Raw genomic sequence first — 16741 nt, 5'->3', positions numbered from 1 at the left:
ATTCCCTCCCGCTCCCATTCCCTCCCGCTCCCATTCCCTCCCGCTCCCATTCCCTCCCGCTCCCATCCCCTCCCGCTCCCATCCCCTCCCCCTCCCTCCCGCTCCCATCCCCTCCCTCCCGCTCCCATCCCCTCCCTCCCTCCCGCTCCCATCCCCTCCCTCCCTCCCGCTCCCATCCCCTCCCTCCCTCCCGCTCCCATCCCCTCCCTCCCTCCCGCTCCCATCCCCTCCCTCCCTCCCGCTCCCATCCCCTCCCTCCCTCCCGCTCCCATCCCCTCCCTCCCTCCCGCTCCCATCCCCTCCCTCCCTCCCGCTCCCATCCCCTCCCTCCCTCCCGCTCCCATCCCCTCCCTCCCTCCCGCTCCCATCCCCTCCCTCCCTCCCGCTCCCATCCCCTCCCTCCCTCCCGCTCCCATCCCCTCCCTCCCTCCCGCTCCCATCCCCTCCCTCCCTCGCGCTCCCATCCCCTCCCTCCCTCCCGCTCCCATCCCCTCCCTCCCTCCCGCTCCCATCCCCTCCCTCCCTCCCGCTCCCATCCCCCCCTCCCTCCCGCTCCCATCCCACTTCCCTCCCGCTCCCATCCCCCCTTCCCTCCCGCTCCCATCCCCCCCTCCCTCCCGCTCCCATCCCCCCCTCCCTCCCGCTCCCATCCCCCCCTCCCTCCCGCTCCCATCCCCCCCTCCCTCCCGCTCCCATTCCCCCTCCCTCCCGCTCCCATCCACCCCCCTCCCTCCCTTCCGCTCCCATCCCCCCCCTCCCTTCCGCTCCCATCCCCCCCCACCCTCCCGCTCCCATCCCCCCCCTCCCTCCCCCTCCCATCCCCCCCTCCCTCCCCCTCCCATCCCCCCCTCCCTCCCGCTCCCATTCCCCCCCCCTCCCTCCCGCTCCCGTCCCCTCCCAACCTCCCGTTCCCATCCCCCCCTCCCGCTCTCATCCCCCCCTCCCGCTCCCATCCCCCCCACCCTCCCGCTCCCATCCCCCCCTCCCTCCCGCTCCCATCCCCCCCTCCCTCCCGCTCCCATCCCACCCCTCCCTACCGCTCCCATCCCACCCCTCCCTCCCGTTCCCATCCCCCCCCTCCCTCCCACTCCCACCCCCCTCCCTCCCGCTCCCACCCCCCCCCCCCCGCTCCCACCCCCCCTCCCTCCCGCTCCCATCCCCCCCCCCTCCCTCCCGCTCCCATCCCCCCCTCCCTCCCGCTCCCATCCCCCCCTCCCTCCCGCTCCCATCCCCCCCCTCCCTCCCGCTCCCATCCCCCCCTCCCTCCCGCTCCCATCCCACTTCCCTCCCGCTCCCATCCCCCCTTCCCTCCCGCTCCCATCCCCCCTTCCCTCCCCCTCCCATCCCCCCCTCCCTCCCGCTCCCATCCCCCCCTCCCTCCCGCTCCCTTCCCCCCTTCCCTCCCCCTCCCATCCCCCCCTCCCTCCCGCTCCCATCCCCCCCTCCCTCCCGCTCCCATCCCCCCCTCCCTCCCGCTCCCATCCCCCCTCCCTCCCGCTCCCATCCACCCCCCTCCCTCCCTTCCGCTCCCATCCCCCCCCACCCTCCCGCTCCCATCCCCCCCCACCCTCCAGCTCCCATCCCCCCCCTCCCTCCCGCTCCCATCCCCCCCCTCCCGCTCCCATCCCCCCCCTCCCGCTCCCATCCCCCCACCTCCCTCCCGCTCCCATTCCCCCCCCCCCCTCCCGCTCCCATCCCCTCCCTCCCGCTCCCATCCCCTCCCTCCCTCCCGCTCCCATCCCCTCCCTCCCTCCCGCTCCCATCCCCTCCCTCCCTCCCGCTCCCATCTCCTCCCTCCCGCTCCCATCTCCTCCCTCCCGCTCCCATCCCCGCCCGCTCCCATCCCCGCCCGCTCCCATCCCCGCCCGCTCCCATCCCCCCCCTCCCTCCCGCTCCCATCCACCCCCCTCCCTCCCGCTCCCATCCCCCCCTCCCTCCCGCTCCCATCCCACTTCCCTCCCGCTCCCATCCCCCCTTCCCTCCCGCTCCCATCCCCCCTTCCCTCCCCCTCCCATCCCCCCCTCCCTCCCGCTCCCATCCCCCCCTCCCTCCCGCTCCCATTCCCCCCCCCCGCTCCCATCTCCCCCTCACTCCCGCTCCCATCCCCCCCTCCCTCCCGCTCCCATCCCCCCCTCCCTCCCGCTCCCATCCCCCCCTCCCTCCCGCTCCCATCCCCCCCTCCCTCCCGCTCCCATCCCCCCCTCCCTCCCGCTCCCATCCCCCCCTCCCTCCCGCTCCCATCCACCCCCCTCCCTCCCGCTCCCGTCCCCCCCTCCTTTCCGCTCCCATCCCCCCCCTCCCTTCCGCTCCCATCCCCCCCCACCATCCCGCTCCCATCCCCCCCCTCCCGCTCCCATCCCCCCCCTCCCGCTCCCCCCCCCTCCCTCCCGCTCCCATTCCCCCCCCCTCCCTCCCGCTCCCATTCCCCCCCCCCTCCCTCCCGCTCCCATTCCCCCTCCCTCCCTCCCGCTCCCATCCCCTCCCTCCCGCTCCCATCCCCTCCCTCCCTCCCGTTCCCATCCCCTCCCTCCCTCCCGTTCCCATCCCCTCCCTCCCTCCCGCTCCCATCCCCTCCCTCCCTCCCGCTCCCATCTCCTCGCGCCCGCTCCCATCCCCGCCCGCTCCCATCCCCGCCCGCTCCCATCCCCCCCTCCCTCCCGCTCCCATCCCCCCTCCCTCCCGCTCCCATCCACCCCCCTCCCTCCCGCTCCCATCCACCCCCCCTCCCACTCCCATCCACCCCCCCTCCCTCCCGCTCCCATCCCCCCCCACCCTCCCGCTCCAATCCCCCCCCTCCCGCTCCCATCCCCCCCCTCCCGCTCCCATTTCCCCCCCCCACCCTCCCGCTCCCATCCCCCCCTCCCTCCCGCTCCCATTCCCCCCCCCCTCCCGCTCCCATTCCCCCCCTCCCTCCCGCTCCCATCCCCCCCCTCCCGCTCCCATCCCCCCCTCCCGCTCCCATTCCCCTTCCTCCCTCCCGCTCCCATCCCCTCCCTCCCTCCCGCTCCCATCCACCCCCCCTCCCTCCCGCTCCCATCCCCCCCCACCCTCCCGCTCCAATCCCCCCCCTCCCGCTCCCATCCCCCCCCTCCCGCTCCCATTTCCCCCCCCCACCCTCCCGCTCCCATCCCCCCCCCTCCCTCCCGCTCCCATTCCCCCCCTCCCTCCCACTCCCATCCCCCCCCTCCCGCTCCCATCCCCCCCCTCCCGCTCCCATCCCCCCCTCCCGCTCCCATTCCCCTTCCTCCCTCCCGCTCCCATCCCCTCCCTCCCTCCCGCTCCCATCCACCCCCCCTCCCTCCCGCTCCCATCCCCCCCCACCCTCCCGCTCCAATCCCCCCCCTCCCGCTCCCATCCCCCCCCTCCCGCTCCCATTTCCCCCCCCCACCCTCCCGCTCCCATCCCCCCCCCTCCCGCTCCCATTCCCCTTCCTCCCTCCCGCTCCCATTCCCCTTCCTCCCTCCCGCTCCCATCCCCTCCCTCCCTCCCGCTCCCATCCCCTCCCTCCCTCCCGCTCCCATCCCCTCCCTCCCTCCCGCTCCCATCCCCCCCCTCCCTCCCGCTCCCATCCCCTCCCTTCCTCCCGCTTCCATCTCCCCCTCCCTCCCTCCCGCTCCATTCCCCCCTCCCTCCCTCCCGCTCCCATCCCCCCTCCCGCCCTCCCTCCCGCTCCCATCCCCCCCCTCCCTCCCTCCCTCCCTCCCGCTCCCATCCCCCCCCCTCCCTCCCTCCCTCCCTCCCGCTCCCATCCCCCCCTCCCTCCCTCCCGCTCCTATCCCCTCCCTCCCGCTCCTATCCCCTCCCTCCCGCTCCCATCTCCTCCCTCCCGCTCCCATCTCCTCCCTCCCGCTCCCATCTCCTCCCTCCCGCTCCCATCTCCTCCCTCCCGCCCGCTCCCATCCCCGCCCGCTCCCATCCCCGCCCGCTCCCATCCCCGCCCGCTCCCATCCCCGCCCGCTCCCATCCCCGCCCGCTCCCATCCCCGCCCGCTCCCATCCCCGCCCGCTCCATCTCCTCCCTCCCGCTCCATCTCCTCCCTCCCGCTCCATCTCCTCCCTCCCGCTCCATCTCCTCCCTCCCGCTCCATCTCCTCCCTCCCGCTCCATCTCCTCCCTCCCGCTCCATCTCCTCCCTCCCGCTCCATCTCCTCCCTCCCGCTCCATCTCCTCCCTCCCGCTCCATCTCCTCCCTCCCGCTCCATCTCCTCCCTCCCGCTCCATCTCCTCCCTCCCGCTCCATCTCCTCCCTCCCGCTCCATCTCCTCCCGCCCGCTCCATCTCCTCCCTCCCGCTCCATCTCCTCCCTCCCGCTCCATCTCCTCCCTCCCGCTCCCATCCCCCCCTCCCTCCCTCCCGCTCCCTTCCCCCCCTCCCTCCCTCCCGCTCCCATCCCCCCCGCTCCCATCCCCCCTCCCTCCCTCCCGCTCCCATCCCCCCTCCTGCCCTCCCTCCCGCTCCCATCCCCTCCCTCCCTCCCTCCCGCTCCCATCCCCCCCTCCCTCCCTCCCTCCCTCCCGCTCCCATCCCCCCCTCCCTCCCTCCCGCTCCCATCCCCCCTCCCTCCCTCCCTCCCGCTCCCATCCCCCCTCCCGCTCCCATCCCCACCCCCGCTCCGCTCCGCTCCCACCCTCCCCTACTCCCATCCTCCCCCCACTCCCATCCTCCCATCCCCCTACTGCTCCCACCCCTCCCTCCCTCCCGCCCCCATTCCCCCCCTCCCGCCCCCATTCCCCCCCTCCCGCCCCCATTCCCCCCCCTCACTCCCGCTCCCATCCCCCCCTCCCTCCCGCTCCCATCTCCCCCCTCCCTCCCGCTCCCATCCCCCCCCTCCCTCCCGCTCCCATCCCCTCCCCCCCTCCCCCATCCCATCCCCCCCTCCCTCCCGCTCCCATCCCCTCCCTCCCTCCCGCTCCCATTCCCTCCCGCTCCCATCCCCCCCGCTCCCATCCCCCCCCCGCTCCCATCCCCCCCCTGCTCCCATCCCCCCCCCGCTCCCATCCCCCCCCCCGCTCCCATCCCCCCCCCCCGCTCCCATCCCCCCCCCGCTCCCATCCCCCCCCCGCTCCCATCCCCCCCCCCGCTCCCATCCCCCCCCCCGCTCCCATCCCCCCCCCCGCTCCCATCTCCCCCCCCCGCTCCCATCCCCCCCCCCCGCTCCCATCCCCTCCCGCTCCCATCCCCTCCCTCCCGCTCCCATCCCCTCCATCCCCTCCCTCCCGCTCCCATCCCCTCCATCCCCTCCCTCCCGCTCCCATCCCCTCCCTCCCGCTCCCATCCCCTCCCTCCCGCTCCCATCCCCTCCCTCCCGCTCCCATCCCCTCCCTCCCGCTCCCATCCCCTCCCTCCTGCTCCCATCCCCTCCCTCCCGCTCCCTTCCACTCCCTCCCTCCCTCCCGCTCCCATCCCCTCCCATTCCCTCCTGCTCCCATTCCCTCCCGCTCCCATTCCCTCCCGCTCCCATCCCCTCCCCCCCTCCCTCCCGCTCCCATCCCCTCCCTCCCTCCCTCCCGCTCCCATCCCCTCCCTCCCTCCCGCTCCCATCCCCTCCCGCTCCCATTCCCTCCCGCTCTCATTCCCTCCCGCTCCCATTCCCTCCCGCTCCCATTCCCTCCCGCTCCCATTCCCTCCCGCTCCCATTCCCTCCCGCTCCCATTCCCTCCCGCTCCCATTCCCTCCCGCTCCCATTCCCTCCCGCTCCCATTCCCTCCCGCTCCCATTCCCTCCCGCTCCCATTCCCTCCCGCTCCCATCCCCTCCCGTTCCCATCCCCTCCCGTTCCCATCCCCTCCCGCTCCCATCCCCTCCCGTTCCCATCCCCTCCCTCCCGCTCCCATCCCCTCTCTCCCTCCCGCTCCCATCCCCTCTCTCCCTCCCGCTCCCATCCCCTCTCTCCCTCCCGCTCCCATCCCCTCCCTCCCGCTCCCATCCCCTCCCTCCTCCCGCTCCCATCCCCTCCCTCCCTCCCGCTCCCATCCCCTCCCTCCCTCCCGCTCCCATCCCCTCCCTCCCTCCCGCTCCCATCCCCTCCCTCCCGCTCCCATCCCCTCCCTCCCGCTCCCATCCCCTCCCTCCCGCTCCCATCCCTCCCTCCCGCTCCCATCCCCCCATCTCCCCGCCCCCCCACCCCATCTCCCCCTCCCTCCCGCTCCCATCCCCTCCCTCCCGCTCCCATCCCCCCATCTCCCCGCCCCCCCACCCCATCTCCTCCTCCCTCCCACTCCCCCCCTCACTCCCACACCTACCCCCCTCCCTCCCGCTCCCACCACCCCTCACTCCCACCACCCCTCACTCCCACCACCCCTCACTCCCACCACCCCTCACTCCCACCACCCCTCACTCCCACCACCCCTCACTCCCACCACCCCTCACTCCCACCACCCCTCACTCCCACCACCCCTCACTCCCACCACCCCTCACTCCCACCACCCCTCACTCCCACCACCCCTCACTCCACCACCCCTCACTCCCACCACCTCTCACTCCCACCACCCCCTCCACCCCTCTCCCACCCACTCCCACCACTCCCCTCCCACCCACTCCCCTCCCACCCACTCCCACCATCCCCCTCCCACCCACTCCCACCACCCCCCCTACCCACTCCCACCACCCCACTCCCACCACCTCCCACCCCCACCACCCCCACCTCCCACCACCCCCACCTCCCTCCCACCCCCACCACCCCCACCTCCCTCCCACCCCCACCAACCCCCCCCCTCCCACCCACTCCCCCCACCCACTCCCACCACCCCCCTCCCACCCACTCCCACCACCCCCCTCCCACCCACTCCCACCCCCACCACCCCCACCTCCCTCCCACCCCCACCAGCCCCACCTCCCTCCCACCCCCACCAGCCCCACCTCCCTCCCACCCCCACCACCCCCACCTCCCTCCCACCCCCACCACTCCCACCTCCCTCCCACCACCACTACCACCCCCACCTCCCTCCCACCCCCACCACCCCCACCTCCATCCCACCCCCACCACCCCCACCTCCCCTCCCACCCCACCTCCCTCCCACCCCCACCACCCCCACCTCCCTCCCTTCCCTTCGACTCCGCTCCCTCCCTTCCACCACCCCTCCCTTCCCCACCCTCCCTTCCTCCCTTCCCCCCCACCCCTCCCTTCCTCCCTTCCCCCCACCCCTCCCTTCCCCCCCACCCCTCCCTTCCTCCCTTCCCCCCCCACCCCTCCCTTCCTCCCTTCCCCCCCACTCCTCCCTTCCACCCCTTCCACTCCCTCCCCCCCTTCCACTCCCTCCCCCCCCTTCCCCTCCTTTCCCCCCCCACTCCCTCCCTCCTTCCCCCCCCCCCCACCCACTCCCTCCCACCTTCCCCCCCCACTTCCTCCCTCCTTCCCCCCCCCACTCCCTCCCTCCTTCCCCCCCCCACTCCCTCCCTCCTTCCCCCCCCCACTCCCTCCCTCCTTCCCCCCCCCACTCTCTCCCTCCTCCCCCCCCCACTCTCTCCCTCCTTCCCCCCCCACTCCCTCCCTCCTTCCCCCCCCACTCCCTCCCTCCTTCCCCCCCCCCCCCTCCCTCCTCCTTTCCCCCCCACTCCCTCCCTCCTTTCCCCCCACTCCCTCCCTCCCTTCCCCCACCCCTCCCTTCCTCCCTTCCCCCCCACCCCTCCCTTCCTCCCTTCCCCCCCCACCCCTCCCTTCCCCCCCACCCCTCCCTTCCTCCCTTCCCCCCCCCACCCCTCCCTTCCTCCCTTCCCCCCCCACTCCTCCCTTCCACCCCTTCCACTCCCTCCCCCCCTTCCACTCCCTCCCCCCCCTTCCCCTCCTTTCCCCCCCCACTCCCTCCCTCCTTCCCCCCCCCCACTCCCTCCCACCTTCCCCCCCCCACTCCCTCCCTCCTTCCCCCCCCCACTCCCTCCCTCCTTCCCCCCCCCCCACTCCCTCCCTCCTTTCCCCCCCCCCACTCCCTCCTCCTCCCCCCCCCCACTCTCTCCCTCCTCCCCCCCACTCCCCTCCCTCCTTCCCCCCCCACTCCCTCCCTCCTTCCCCCCCCCACTCCCTTCCTCCTTCCCCCCCCCACTCCCTTCCTCCTTCCCCCCCCCCACTCCCTCCCTCCTTCCCCCCCCCCACTCCCTCCTTCCCCCCCCCACTCCCTCCCTCCTTCCCCCCCACTCCCTCCCTCCTTCCCCCCCACTCCCTCCCTCCTTCCCCCCTCCACTCCCTCCCTCCTTCCCCCCTCCACTCCCTCCCTCCTTCCCCCTCCACTCCCTCCCTCCTTCCCCCCTCCACTCCCTCCCTCCTTCCCCCCCACTCCCTCCCTCCTTCCCCCCACTCCCTCCCTCCTTCCCCCCACTCCCTCCCTCCTTTCCCCCCCCACTCCCTCCCTCCTTTTTGCCCCCCCCACTCCCTCCCTCCTTCCCCCCCCCACTCCCTCCCTCCTTCCCCCCCACTCCCTCCCTCCTTCCCCCCCCCCACTCCCTCCCTCCTTTCCCCCCCACTCCCTCCCTCCTATCCCCCCACTCCCTCCCTCCTATCCCCCCCACTCCCTCCCTCCTATCCCCCCCACTCCCTCCCTCCTATCCCCCCCACTCCCTCCCTCCTTCCTCCCCCACTCCCTCCCTCCTTTTCCCCCCACTCCCTCCCTCCTTTTCCCCCCACTCCCTCCCTCCTTCCCCCCCCCACTCCCTCCCTCCTTCCCCCCCCCACTCCCTCCCTCCTTCCCCCCCCACTCCCTCCCTCCTTCCCCCCCACTCCCTCCCTCCTTCCCCCCCCCACTCCCTCCCTCCTTCCCCCCCCCACTCCCTCCCTCCTTCCCCCCCCACACCCTCCCTCCTTCTCCCCCCCCACTCCCTCCCTCCTTTTCCCCACGTCCCTCCCTCCTTTTCCCCCCCCACTCCCTCCCTCCTTTCCTCCCCACTCCCTCCCTCCTTTCCCCCCCCACTCCCTCCCTCCTTTCCCCCCCACTCCCTCCCTCCTTTTCCCCCCCACTCCCTCCCTCCGTTTCCCCCCCCACTCCCTCCCTCCTTTCCCCCCCCCACTCCCTCCCTCCTTTCCCCCCCCACTCCCTCCCTCCTTTCCCCCCCCCACTCCCTCCCTCCTTTCCCCCCCACTCCCTCCCTCCTTTTCCCCCCCACTCCCTCCCTCCTTTTCCCCCCACTCCCTCCCTCCTTCCCCCCCCCCACTCCCTCCCTCCTTCCCCCCCCACTCCCTCCCTCCTTCCCCCCCACTCCCTCCCTCCTTCCCCCCCCCCACTCCCTCCCTCCTTCCCCCCCCCACTCCCTCCCTCCTTCCCCCCCACACCCTCCCTCCTTCTCCCCCCCCACTCCCTCCCTCCTTTTCCCCACGTCCCTCCCTCCTTTTCCCCCCCCACTCCCTCCCTCCTTTCCCCCCCCCACTCCCTCCCTCCTTTCCCCCCCCACTCCCTCCCTCCTTTCCCCCCCACTCCCTCCCTCCTTTCCCCCCCACTCCCTCCCTCCTTTTCCCCCCCACTCCCTCCCTCCGTTTCCCCCCCCACTCCCTCCCTCCTTTCCCCCCCCCACTCCCTCCCTCCTTTCCCCCCCCACTCCCTCCCTCCTTTCCCCCCCCCACTCCCTCCCTCCTTTCCCCCCCACTCCCTCCCTCCTTTTCCCCCCCACTCCCTCCCTCCTTTCCCCCCCCCACTCCTTCCCTCCTTTCACCCCCCCCACTCCTTCCCTCCTTTCACCCCCCCCACTCCTTCCCTCCTTTTCCCCCCCACTCCTTCCCTCCTTTTCCCCCCCCACTCCCTCCCTCCCCCCCCACTCCCTCCCTCCTTCCCCCCCACTCCCTCTCTCCTTTCCCCCCACTCCCTCTCTCCTTTTCCCCCCCACTCCCTCCCTCCTTCTTCCCCCCCCACTCCCTCCCCCCCACTCCCTCCCTCCCTCCCCCACACTCCCTCCCTCCCTCCTTTTCCCCTCCTTCCACTTCGTCCCTTCCCCTCCTTCCACTTCGTCCATTCCCCTCCTTCCACTTCGTCCCTTCTCCCCTTCCACTTCGTCCCTTCCACTCCCGCCCACTCCCTCCCGCCCACTCCCTCCACCCACTCCCTCCCTCTCTTCCCTCCTTCCTCTCTTTCCCCCCCCTTCCACTCCTACCCTCTCTCACTTCCACTCCCCTCCCTAACTCCCTTCGACTCCCTCAATCCTTCCACTGTCCTCTCCTCCCCTCCCTTCGACTCCGCTCCCTCCCTCCCTTCCACTCCCTCCCTTCCACTCCCTCCCTTCCACTCCCTCCCTTCCACTCCCGCCCACTCCCTCCCGCCCACTCCCTCCCGCCCACTCCCTCCCGCCCACTCCCTCCCACCCACTCCCTCCCTCTCTTCCCTCCTTCCTCTCTTTCCCCCCCCTTCCACTCCTACCCCTCTCTCACTTCCACTCCCCTCCCTAACTCCCTTCGACTCCCTCAATCCTTCCACTGTCCTCTCCTCCCTCCCTTCGACTCCGCTCCCTCCCTCCCTTCCACTCCCTCCCTTCCACTCCCTCCCTTCCACTCCCTCCCTCTCTCACTTCCACTCCCCTCCCCTCACCCTCTATCCCTTCCACCCTCCATCCCGCCCCTCACTTCCACTCCCCTCCTCTCCATCCTCCCCTCCCCCTCCGTCCCTTTCACTCCTCTTCCCTTCCCCTACCCCTCCCTTCCATTCACGTCCCCTTCCTCTACCCCTCGCTCCCTCACGTCCACACCCCTCGCTCTCCCTTCCCCTCACACTCCGTCCTTCCTTTCCACCCCACTCCATCCTCCCCCATCATGCCCTTTGCCCCTTGTGCCCCTTGAGGGGGTGTGAGGGTGGGGGGAGACAAGGGGGGAATGACGGGGGAGGTGAGGGGAAATGACTGGAGGCAAGGGGGGGGAGAATGATGTGGGAGGCACTTCCATCATCCCCTCCGCCTTTTGCCTCCCCCATCATTCACCCCCCTTGCCTCCCCCATCATCCCATCACCTGATGCACTCCTCCCCCAGGTGTGCCTCTCACCCCTCCCCGCAAATCTCCCACCCCTCCCCCTCCCCCTCCCCCTCCCTCCCTGTGGATCAATGAGATTGAGGCTGTTTCTGTTCAAAATTGATCCAGGTCTATTTGTATGTCTGATTCTCCTCATTGTTTTTCTAAGCTGACTACACAAAGAACCTTTCATCTCAATGTGTAACTTTCAGAAATGTGAGCTTTTTGAGTTTGTGTCCCTTTTTTAATGTATTTGTGTACTTGGTTCAGATGATCATAACCAGACCATTTAAGCCAGTATTTATCGTTTCTTAAACCCTATTTAAGTCTATGAAAGTTTGGGATATTATAGTTATACAGTGGCAGTTGAATATTGAAAGACCACTTTTAAGAACATTTTGAATTTTTGACGCATCTATCTTCTTTAGTACATTCCAGTGTTCTGACACTTTGTAAACTTAGTCTTTACCGTATAGGAAACTTTACTGTTTGCCTAATTTTATCTTCAACGTCAACAGCCCCAGCTTCTCTGGTCCTGCCACCAAATGGAGTGCATAACTTGCTTAATCTTGTGTGTATAATGAATTTTATGAAAAAGATTTCAAATTCTGTCTCGTCAGTATTCTGTTACTTCATAACAGCTCACTGGTTTACTGATGATCTTGTTCCATTGCAGTGTTCTTTAGTCTAATTTGTAGAAGATTAGTGAAGCACTTGTGCGATGACTTGAGTTTACATCCAGTATCTGATTCACATCATAACACAACAAACTTGCATAGTATAACTAGGTCTTAGATTATAATGACCTAAGTTACAGGAAACACTAGATCCTGTATGAATACTGAACACAAACAATATCTGAACTGCATAATTTGGATTTTCTAGAAGTTGTTGTCAAATAACAACCATGGTAGACTTCACATTAAGCTGGAAATTGATTTTAGTTCATATTTGTCAGTTCAATACTGTTTGTTCTGTGCTCAGTGTAGTATTTAATTCCATTAGCTGAACATTTACGTGCTGTCAGTTCAATACTGCCCACTTTACAGTAATGCCTAAGAGACATTTCTCATTCTTTATCTTTCAACATTTCCCCTCTTCTTTTCATTAAATGTAAAGTAAACCTCGATTATCTGAATGAGACTGGTGGGGGAGTATTTTGTTCAGATAATTGATCTGATCGTAAACAAATGGTAATTTATGAGTGCCGATTATCGAACGTTTCTCTGTTATCCGGCAATGCACTCCATAATGCCCTTTAACTGATAACTGAAATGCTGAGTTGCCTAATGCCATTTATGGGACCTTGAGATTTTGTTTGGATAATCGGAAAATTGGATAAATCATGTTCAGATAATCAGAATTGTACTGTACATTTATTGCTCCGACCTTCTAACTTTCTCAGCACGCTAAAGTACTGACTTTTGAATATGTTGTGACATTTTTGCAACATTGAGTTATTGATCCCTCTTAATATGAAGATCAGCCTTGAACAGAATTGAATTTCGATGATTTTCTGACCAATCTTTTTTTCCCTGTACCTTATGTTCCAGTTATTTATCTTGTTTTCTAAATAATATTACACATGCACTGATTTGTTTAGGGCAGTTTTCCCTTGAGTGTTACTACTGAGTTCTAATACTACTTCATTCAACTGAAACTTTGTTATTTGGGGAAAGTGGAGATTATAGCAAAATAGTTTGCTTGAAAAAATAACTGCTAATTATTTATGAGAACATCCTGATTCTGTTTGCATTTTTTAAGAATGTTTTCACAGGATAAGCCAAATTAGTAATTTTATTTTAGAAAATATAAACTGACAGTTTCAAAGATTGATCTTGGGCATGTAATCTATGCTGTACGTGTCTCAAGTTCCTGTACTTCCTATCTAACTACTGTTGGCTTATTAGTATAATTCCTACCTACCAATGTCTTCCTGAACCTTCTCCTCGTCGAGAGTGTGATGCTGGAAAAGCACAGCAGGTCAGGCAGCATCTGAGGAGCAGAAGAATCAATGTTTTGAGCATAAGCCCTTCATCAAGCAACGTATGCCCAAAACGTCGATTCTCCTGCTCCTATGAGGCTGCCTGACCTGTGCTTTTCCAGCACCGCACTCAACTCTGATCTGCAGTCCTCACTTTCTCCTGTGTCTTCTCTACACATTGAGTCTCCAGTGGGGGAAAACAGTACAGAGTGCATAAGTTTGAATTTTAACACTTAAATATTATATTTTGGGCTGGGGTACAGCGTTCCCTACTGATGAGGAAGAGAGGCGAGAAATGGTAGAAATGAGTTTCTTCATTTTTGCTGCGTGTTCTGAATTGGGTGGCATTCTAATTTGTAATTTTTCTTTCTTGTTTCTTGTTCTTCCAGCACCTTTTTAAAATTTTTATTTTGCTGTGCACTGATTTTGGAATTTTACAGGTATTAGCTACCTCTGACAAATTGTTTGACTGACCACCACTTTTGAGTGCGTGGTGAATATTGGTGAGCTGTTTATTTGTAGGGGTGTTGCAGTTGAGACTGATTTCTGTTTGGGTGTTGGCAGTAGCTAGTACTCTCTTGAATAATGCAGCTGTGGGTTGAAATCATACTGTAAGATGTGCCCAAAAATTAAAACTGACACTCCTCTGCAGTAACCAAAAGAGAAAATGCTGGAAAATCTCAGCAGGTCTGGCAGCATCTATAAGGAGAGAAAAGAGCTGACGTTTAGAGTCTAAGTGACCCTTTGTCAAAGCTTTGACAAAGAGTCAGTTAGACTCAAAACGTCAACTCTTTTCTCTCCTTACAGATGCTGCCAGACCTGCTGAGATTTTCCAGCATTTTCTCTTTTGGATTCGGATTCCAGCATCCGCAGTAATTTGCTTTTACTCCTCTGCAGTAGTTTTGCATTATTGAATATGTTGGCATTCAGACTAGATTTAAATGTAAAATGTACCACCTTCCCAGCCCCCAGATCAGGTTGAAGCAATGGATTCCACAACGCAATTTTGAAGAAGTACTGGGAAGTTATCACTGGTGTCATAACAAATATTCATCCCTTGACTGATATCACAAAATATCAGGTTATTCAGTCAGTACTCCATTGATTATAGAAGGTTTCTGTGCATAAATATGCTGCTGTGTTACCTATGTTTCAGCAATACCTACAATCATAAGGCACTTGAGTTGTCATTGAAAGCTGCTATAAGAATCCAAAAGATTCATTTTGTAGATATCTGATAGCTACATTCATTGCTTATAACAGTGTTCATTAAGAACACTTGGATCTCCAAGTGTTTTAATATTCTTGTTGACTCAATGGCAATTATAAAACTACCCGTGGAGCCATTCCAGTTTTGGGTTATTTCACCAAGCTTGAATTCATTTTTTCAAGTAATTTGATTGCTTCTTCACAATCCTGCATTCACATAAAGGTTATAGAGTATTACTGCTATTTTTGCATAAACTAATAAACTTTGTATTGCTAAATCTTGAAAGTAATGTGCTTGAGATCGTGAATTACATTCTGCAAATATACTTTTAAAATATAATGCAACCAAAATCAGTAAAATTATTAAAGCATTTTGCACTTGTTCATTATGAATCCAGTTTTTGATTCCAGCTTTGCTGTTGGTAAATAATTTCATATTTTCATTTTTCTATTGCAGAAATAGATACTAAATCGGCCCTAATCAGCAATCTACATCAAAATGACAGTTTGACTCCTATGACTTCTACAATTACCCAGGGATGCTGTGACATAGCAAGTGTGAATGATACCATGAGTAAGGTAATGTTCTTGTGTCCATTTCAAAGTTGATTGGTAGAAATTGAGTAGTGTGTGTCAACTATTTTGCACCTCTTTTAATATCTTTGTTTAGTGATAGTTCAGATTATGTGAATGCCTTCCATCTGTTTGTTGTTCATGGAATCCCACAACTCAGGAAGAATATATTCCCCAAATTGACACTAGGGTGGAAAGAGGTATTTCCTTCCATAGTAGTTAGATACTTGAAAACTGGTAGATAGAGGCAAACAATCCATTCTGATGTCACACTTCAGATCAAGAGCCAAAACCATAAAATTTAGATTTGAACTGTTTGGGTACAATAGGAACCACTTCACAAAATGTTGGTGAAAATCTGGAACAAAGTTCCAGATCTAACCCCCACCATCAAAAAGGCTGTTAAGGCTAGGAATTGCATAGTTACAAGTTTGATATTAGGTCAAGGCTATTGGACTTCATTAATTTTAAATCATTGCAATTCCTTGATTGGCTAGAATCAGAAAATTTCATAGTCCAAGGGAAGAAATTTTGACCCATTGTAACTGTGTCGACTCCTGGAGGAACTAACCACTTTCATACCCTTCCAAATATTTATTTTTTAAAATCTGTTCTTCTATTTTATTTGATTAGGCATTTAATTACCAAACAGTCATTGTATAAAAAAGTAAATTCTTTTTTTTCCCTTCATTCATTTGCTGCTGATTGCTGCCTTTTAGTTATGGACTGCTAAATAGAGCAATTGATTTTCCTGTATTTATTTTATTAAAGTGCTACATAATTTTGAATACTTATCAGATGTCCTCTTACACTTGTCCGTTTTAAGAAAGAGTCAAGTTTCCCCGAAGAAGGGCTTATGCTCGAAATGTCGGTTCTCCTGCTCCTCGGATGCTGCCTGGCCTACTGTGTTTTTCCAGCACCTCATTTTTCAACTCTGGTACTCCAGCATCTGCAGTCCTCACTTTCTCCTAAAATCTCTCCTTGCCAAGCTGGTACTATGAATCTTTGTATTTGCCCTATCATTTTGGCATCGTCCCTCAAGTAGGATATGCAAACTTGAAGCACCATTCTAATAGGAATCTAATCAATGATCTGTTTTAATTTAGTAATTAGCCCTTTGGTTTTGTTCTGTGTTCTGATTTATATGATTTTTATTACAAATTCTACTCTGGTTTCTGTAATCCTTATTCATACCATGTGTTATGCCATGTTTGCAGCACCTTTGTCAATATTGGCAGTGATGTGCTTCGCAGTTACCTGACTGTAGGATTGATTGGTATGTAGGATACAATTCTCAGTAAGTCACTGAAGTATATCTGCCTGGGTCTGCACTTTCTACTTCCCCATAGGGGAAGTGAATCTGAGAGCTAATTGATGAAAGAACCTCCTGCACATTTCCTTTCATCTAATCAGTAGCGAAAAATACTTTAGAAGTGTCTGCTTCCGTACTGTATGACTCTGACTCTATAAGAGGTGAAAAAGAAACAGGAAGAACAGACTAAAGAAAACATTGTGCAACTTCTTGTTTCTTCAGTTGAAAATAATTTGAATCCAAAGTTTGAAATCTGATTAGATTTTCCTTTGTTTCATTTTTATTTAAATTAGGAGATGAAGTATGAGAAGGAATCATTTGAAGAGTGTCCTATGTGTCCACATATGAGGTATGTCATTCAGGTACTGCTGTAGTACCAACAAGTTGTGATGGTTTTGAGAGGTCCATTTCCTACATTTGTTTAAAGTGGCTAGTTTATTTTTCTGGGACTATAATTTTAGAACTTCTCAAATTTCTTACACATTTGATTTGGCTACCTGTTGGTTTCAACACCTAAGAACAGGTCTACTTTGCACTTAGCTGATGTAGTTGCCTTTCTAGCCCCTGTTTCTATTCTTTGCCTGCATTGGTAATTGGGATGCAATGCCTGATTTCAGATATGTAGATGATCTACTGATAACTGATGTACCATGCCAAGTGTGTAACATATATTTTTCTGAGAAATATAATTTATTTATTTTAGATTACTGCTGTGACTTCTGGAGAATGACTGAAAGGACATTGGAAGA

The 16741-nt window shown here is 60.3% G+C and overlaps 1 protein-coding gene across 1 annotated transcript in view; it reads left to right on the top strand.

Moving 5' to 3' along the window:
* nisch (nischarin) overlaps positions 1 to 16741 on the top strand; it is a 77528-nt gene that overhangs the window by 46041 nt on the left and 14746 nt on the right. Inside the window, exons 14-15 of the mRNA XM_043707875.2 lie at positions 14565 to 14686; positions 16286 to 16341. Coding sequence (XP_043563810.2) covers positions 14565 to 14686; positions 16286 to 16341 — 178 coding nt within the window. The remainder of the gene's footprint in view (positions 1 to 14564; positions 14687 to 16285; positions 16342 to 16741) is intronic.

The sequence above is a fragment of the Chiloscyllium plagiosum genome, unplaced genomic scaffold (assembly GCF_037043375.1).
Source record: "Chiloscyllium plagiosum isolate Xiang-an unplaced genomic scaffold, Cpla_swu_hap1 HiC_scaffold_14, whole genome shotgun sequence".
Classification (NCBI taxonomy): Eukaryota; Metazoa; Chordata; class Chondrichthyes; order Orectolobiformes; family Hemiscylliidae; genus Chiloscyllium; species Chiloscyllium plagiosum.
The sequence above is the reverse complement of the archived record's forward strand: the minus strand, read 5'-3'. Positions and strand labels throughout refer to the sequence as shown.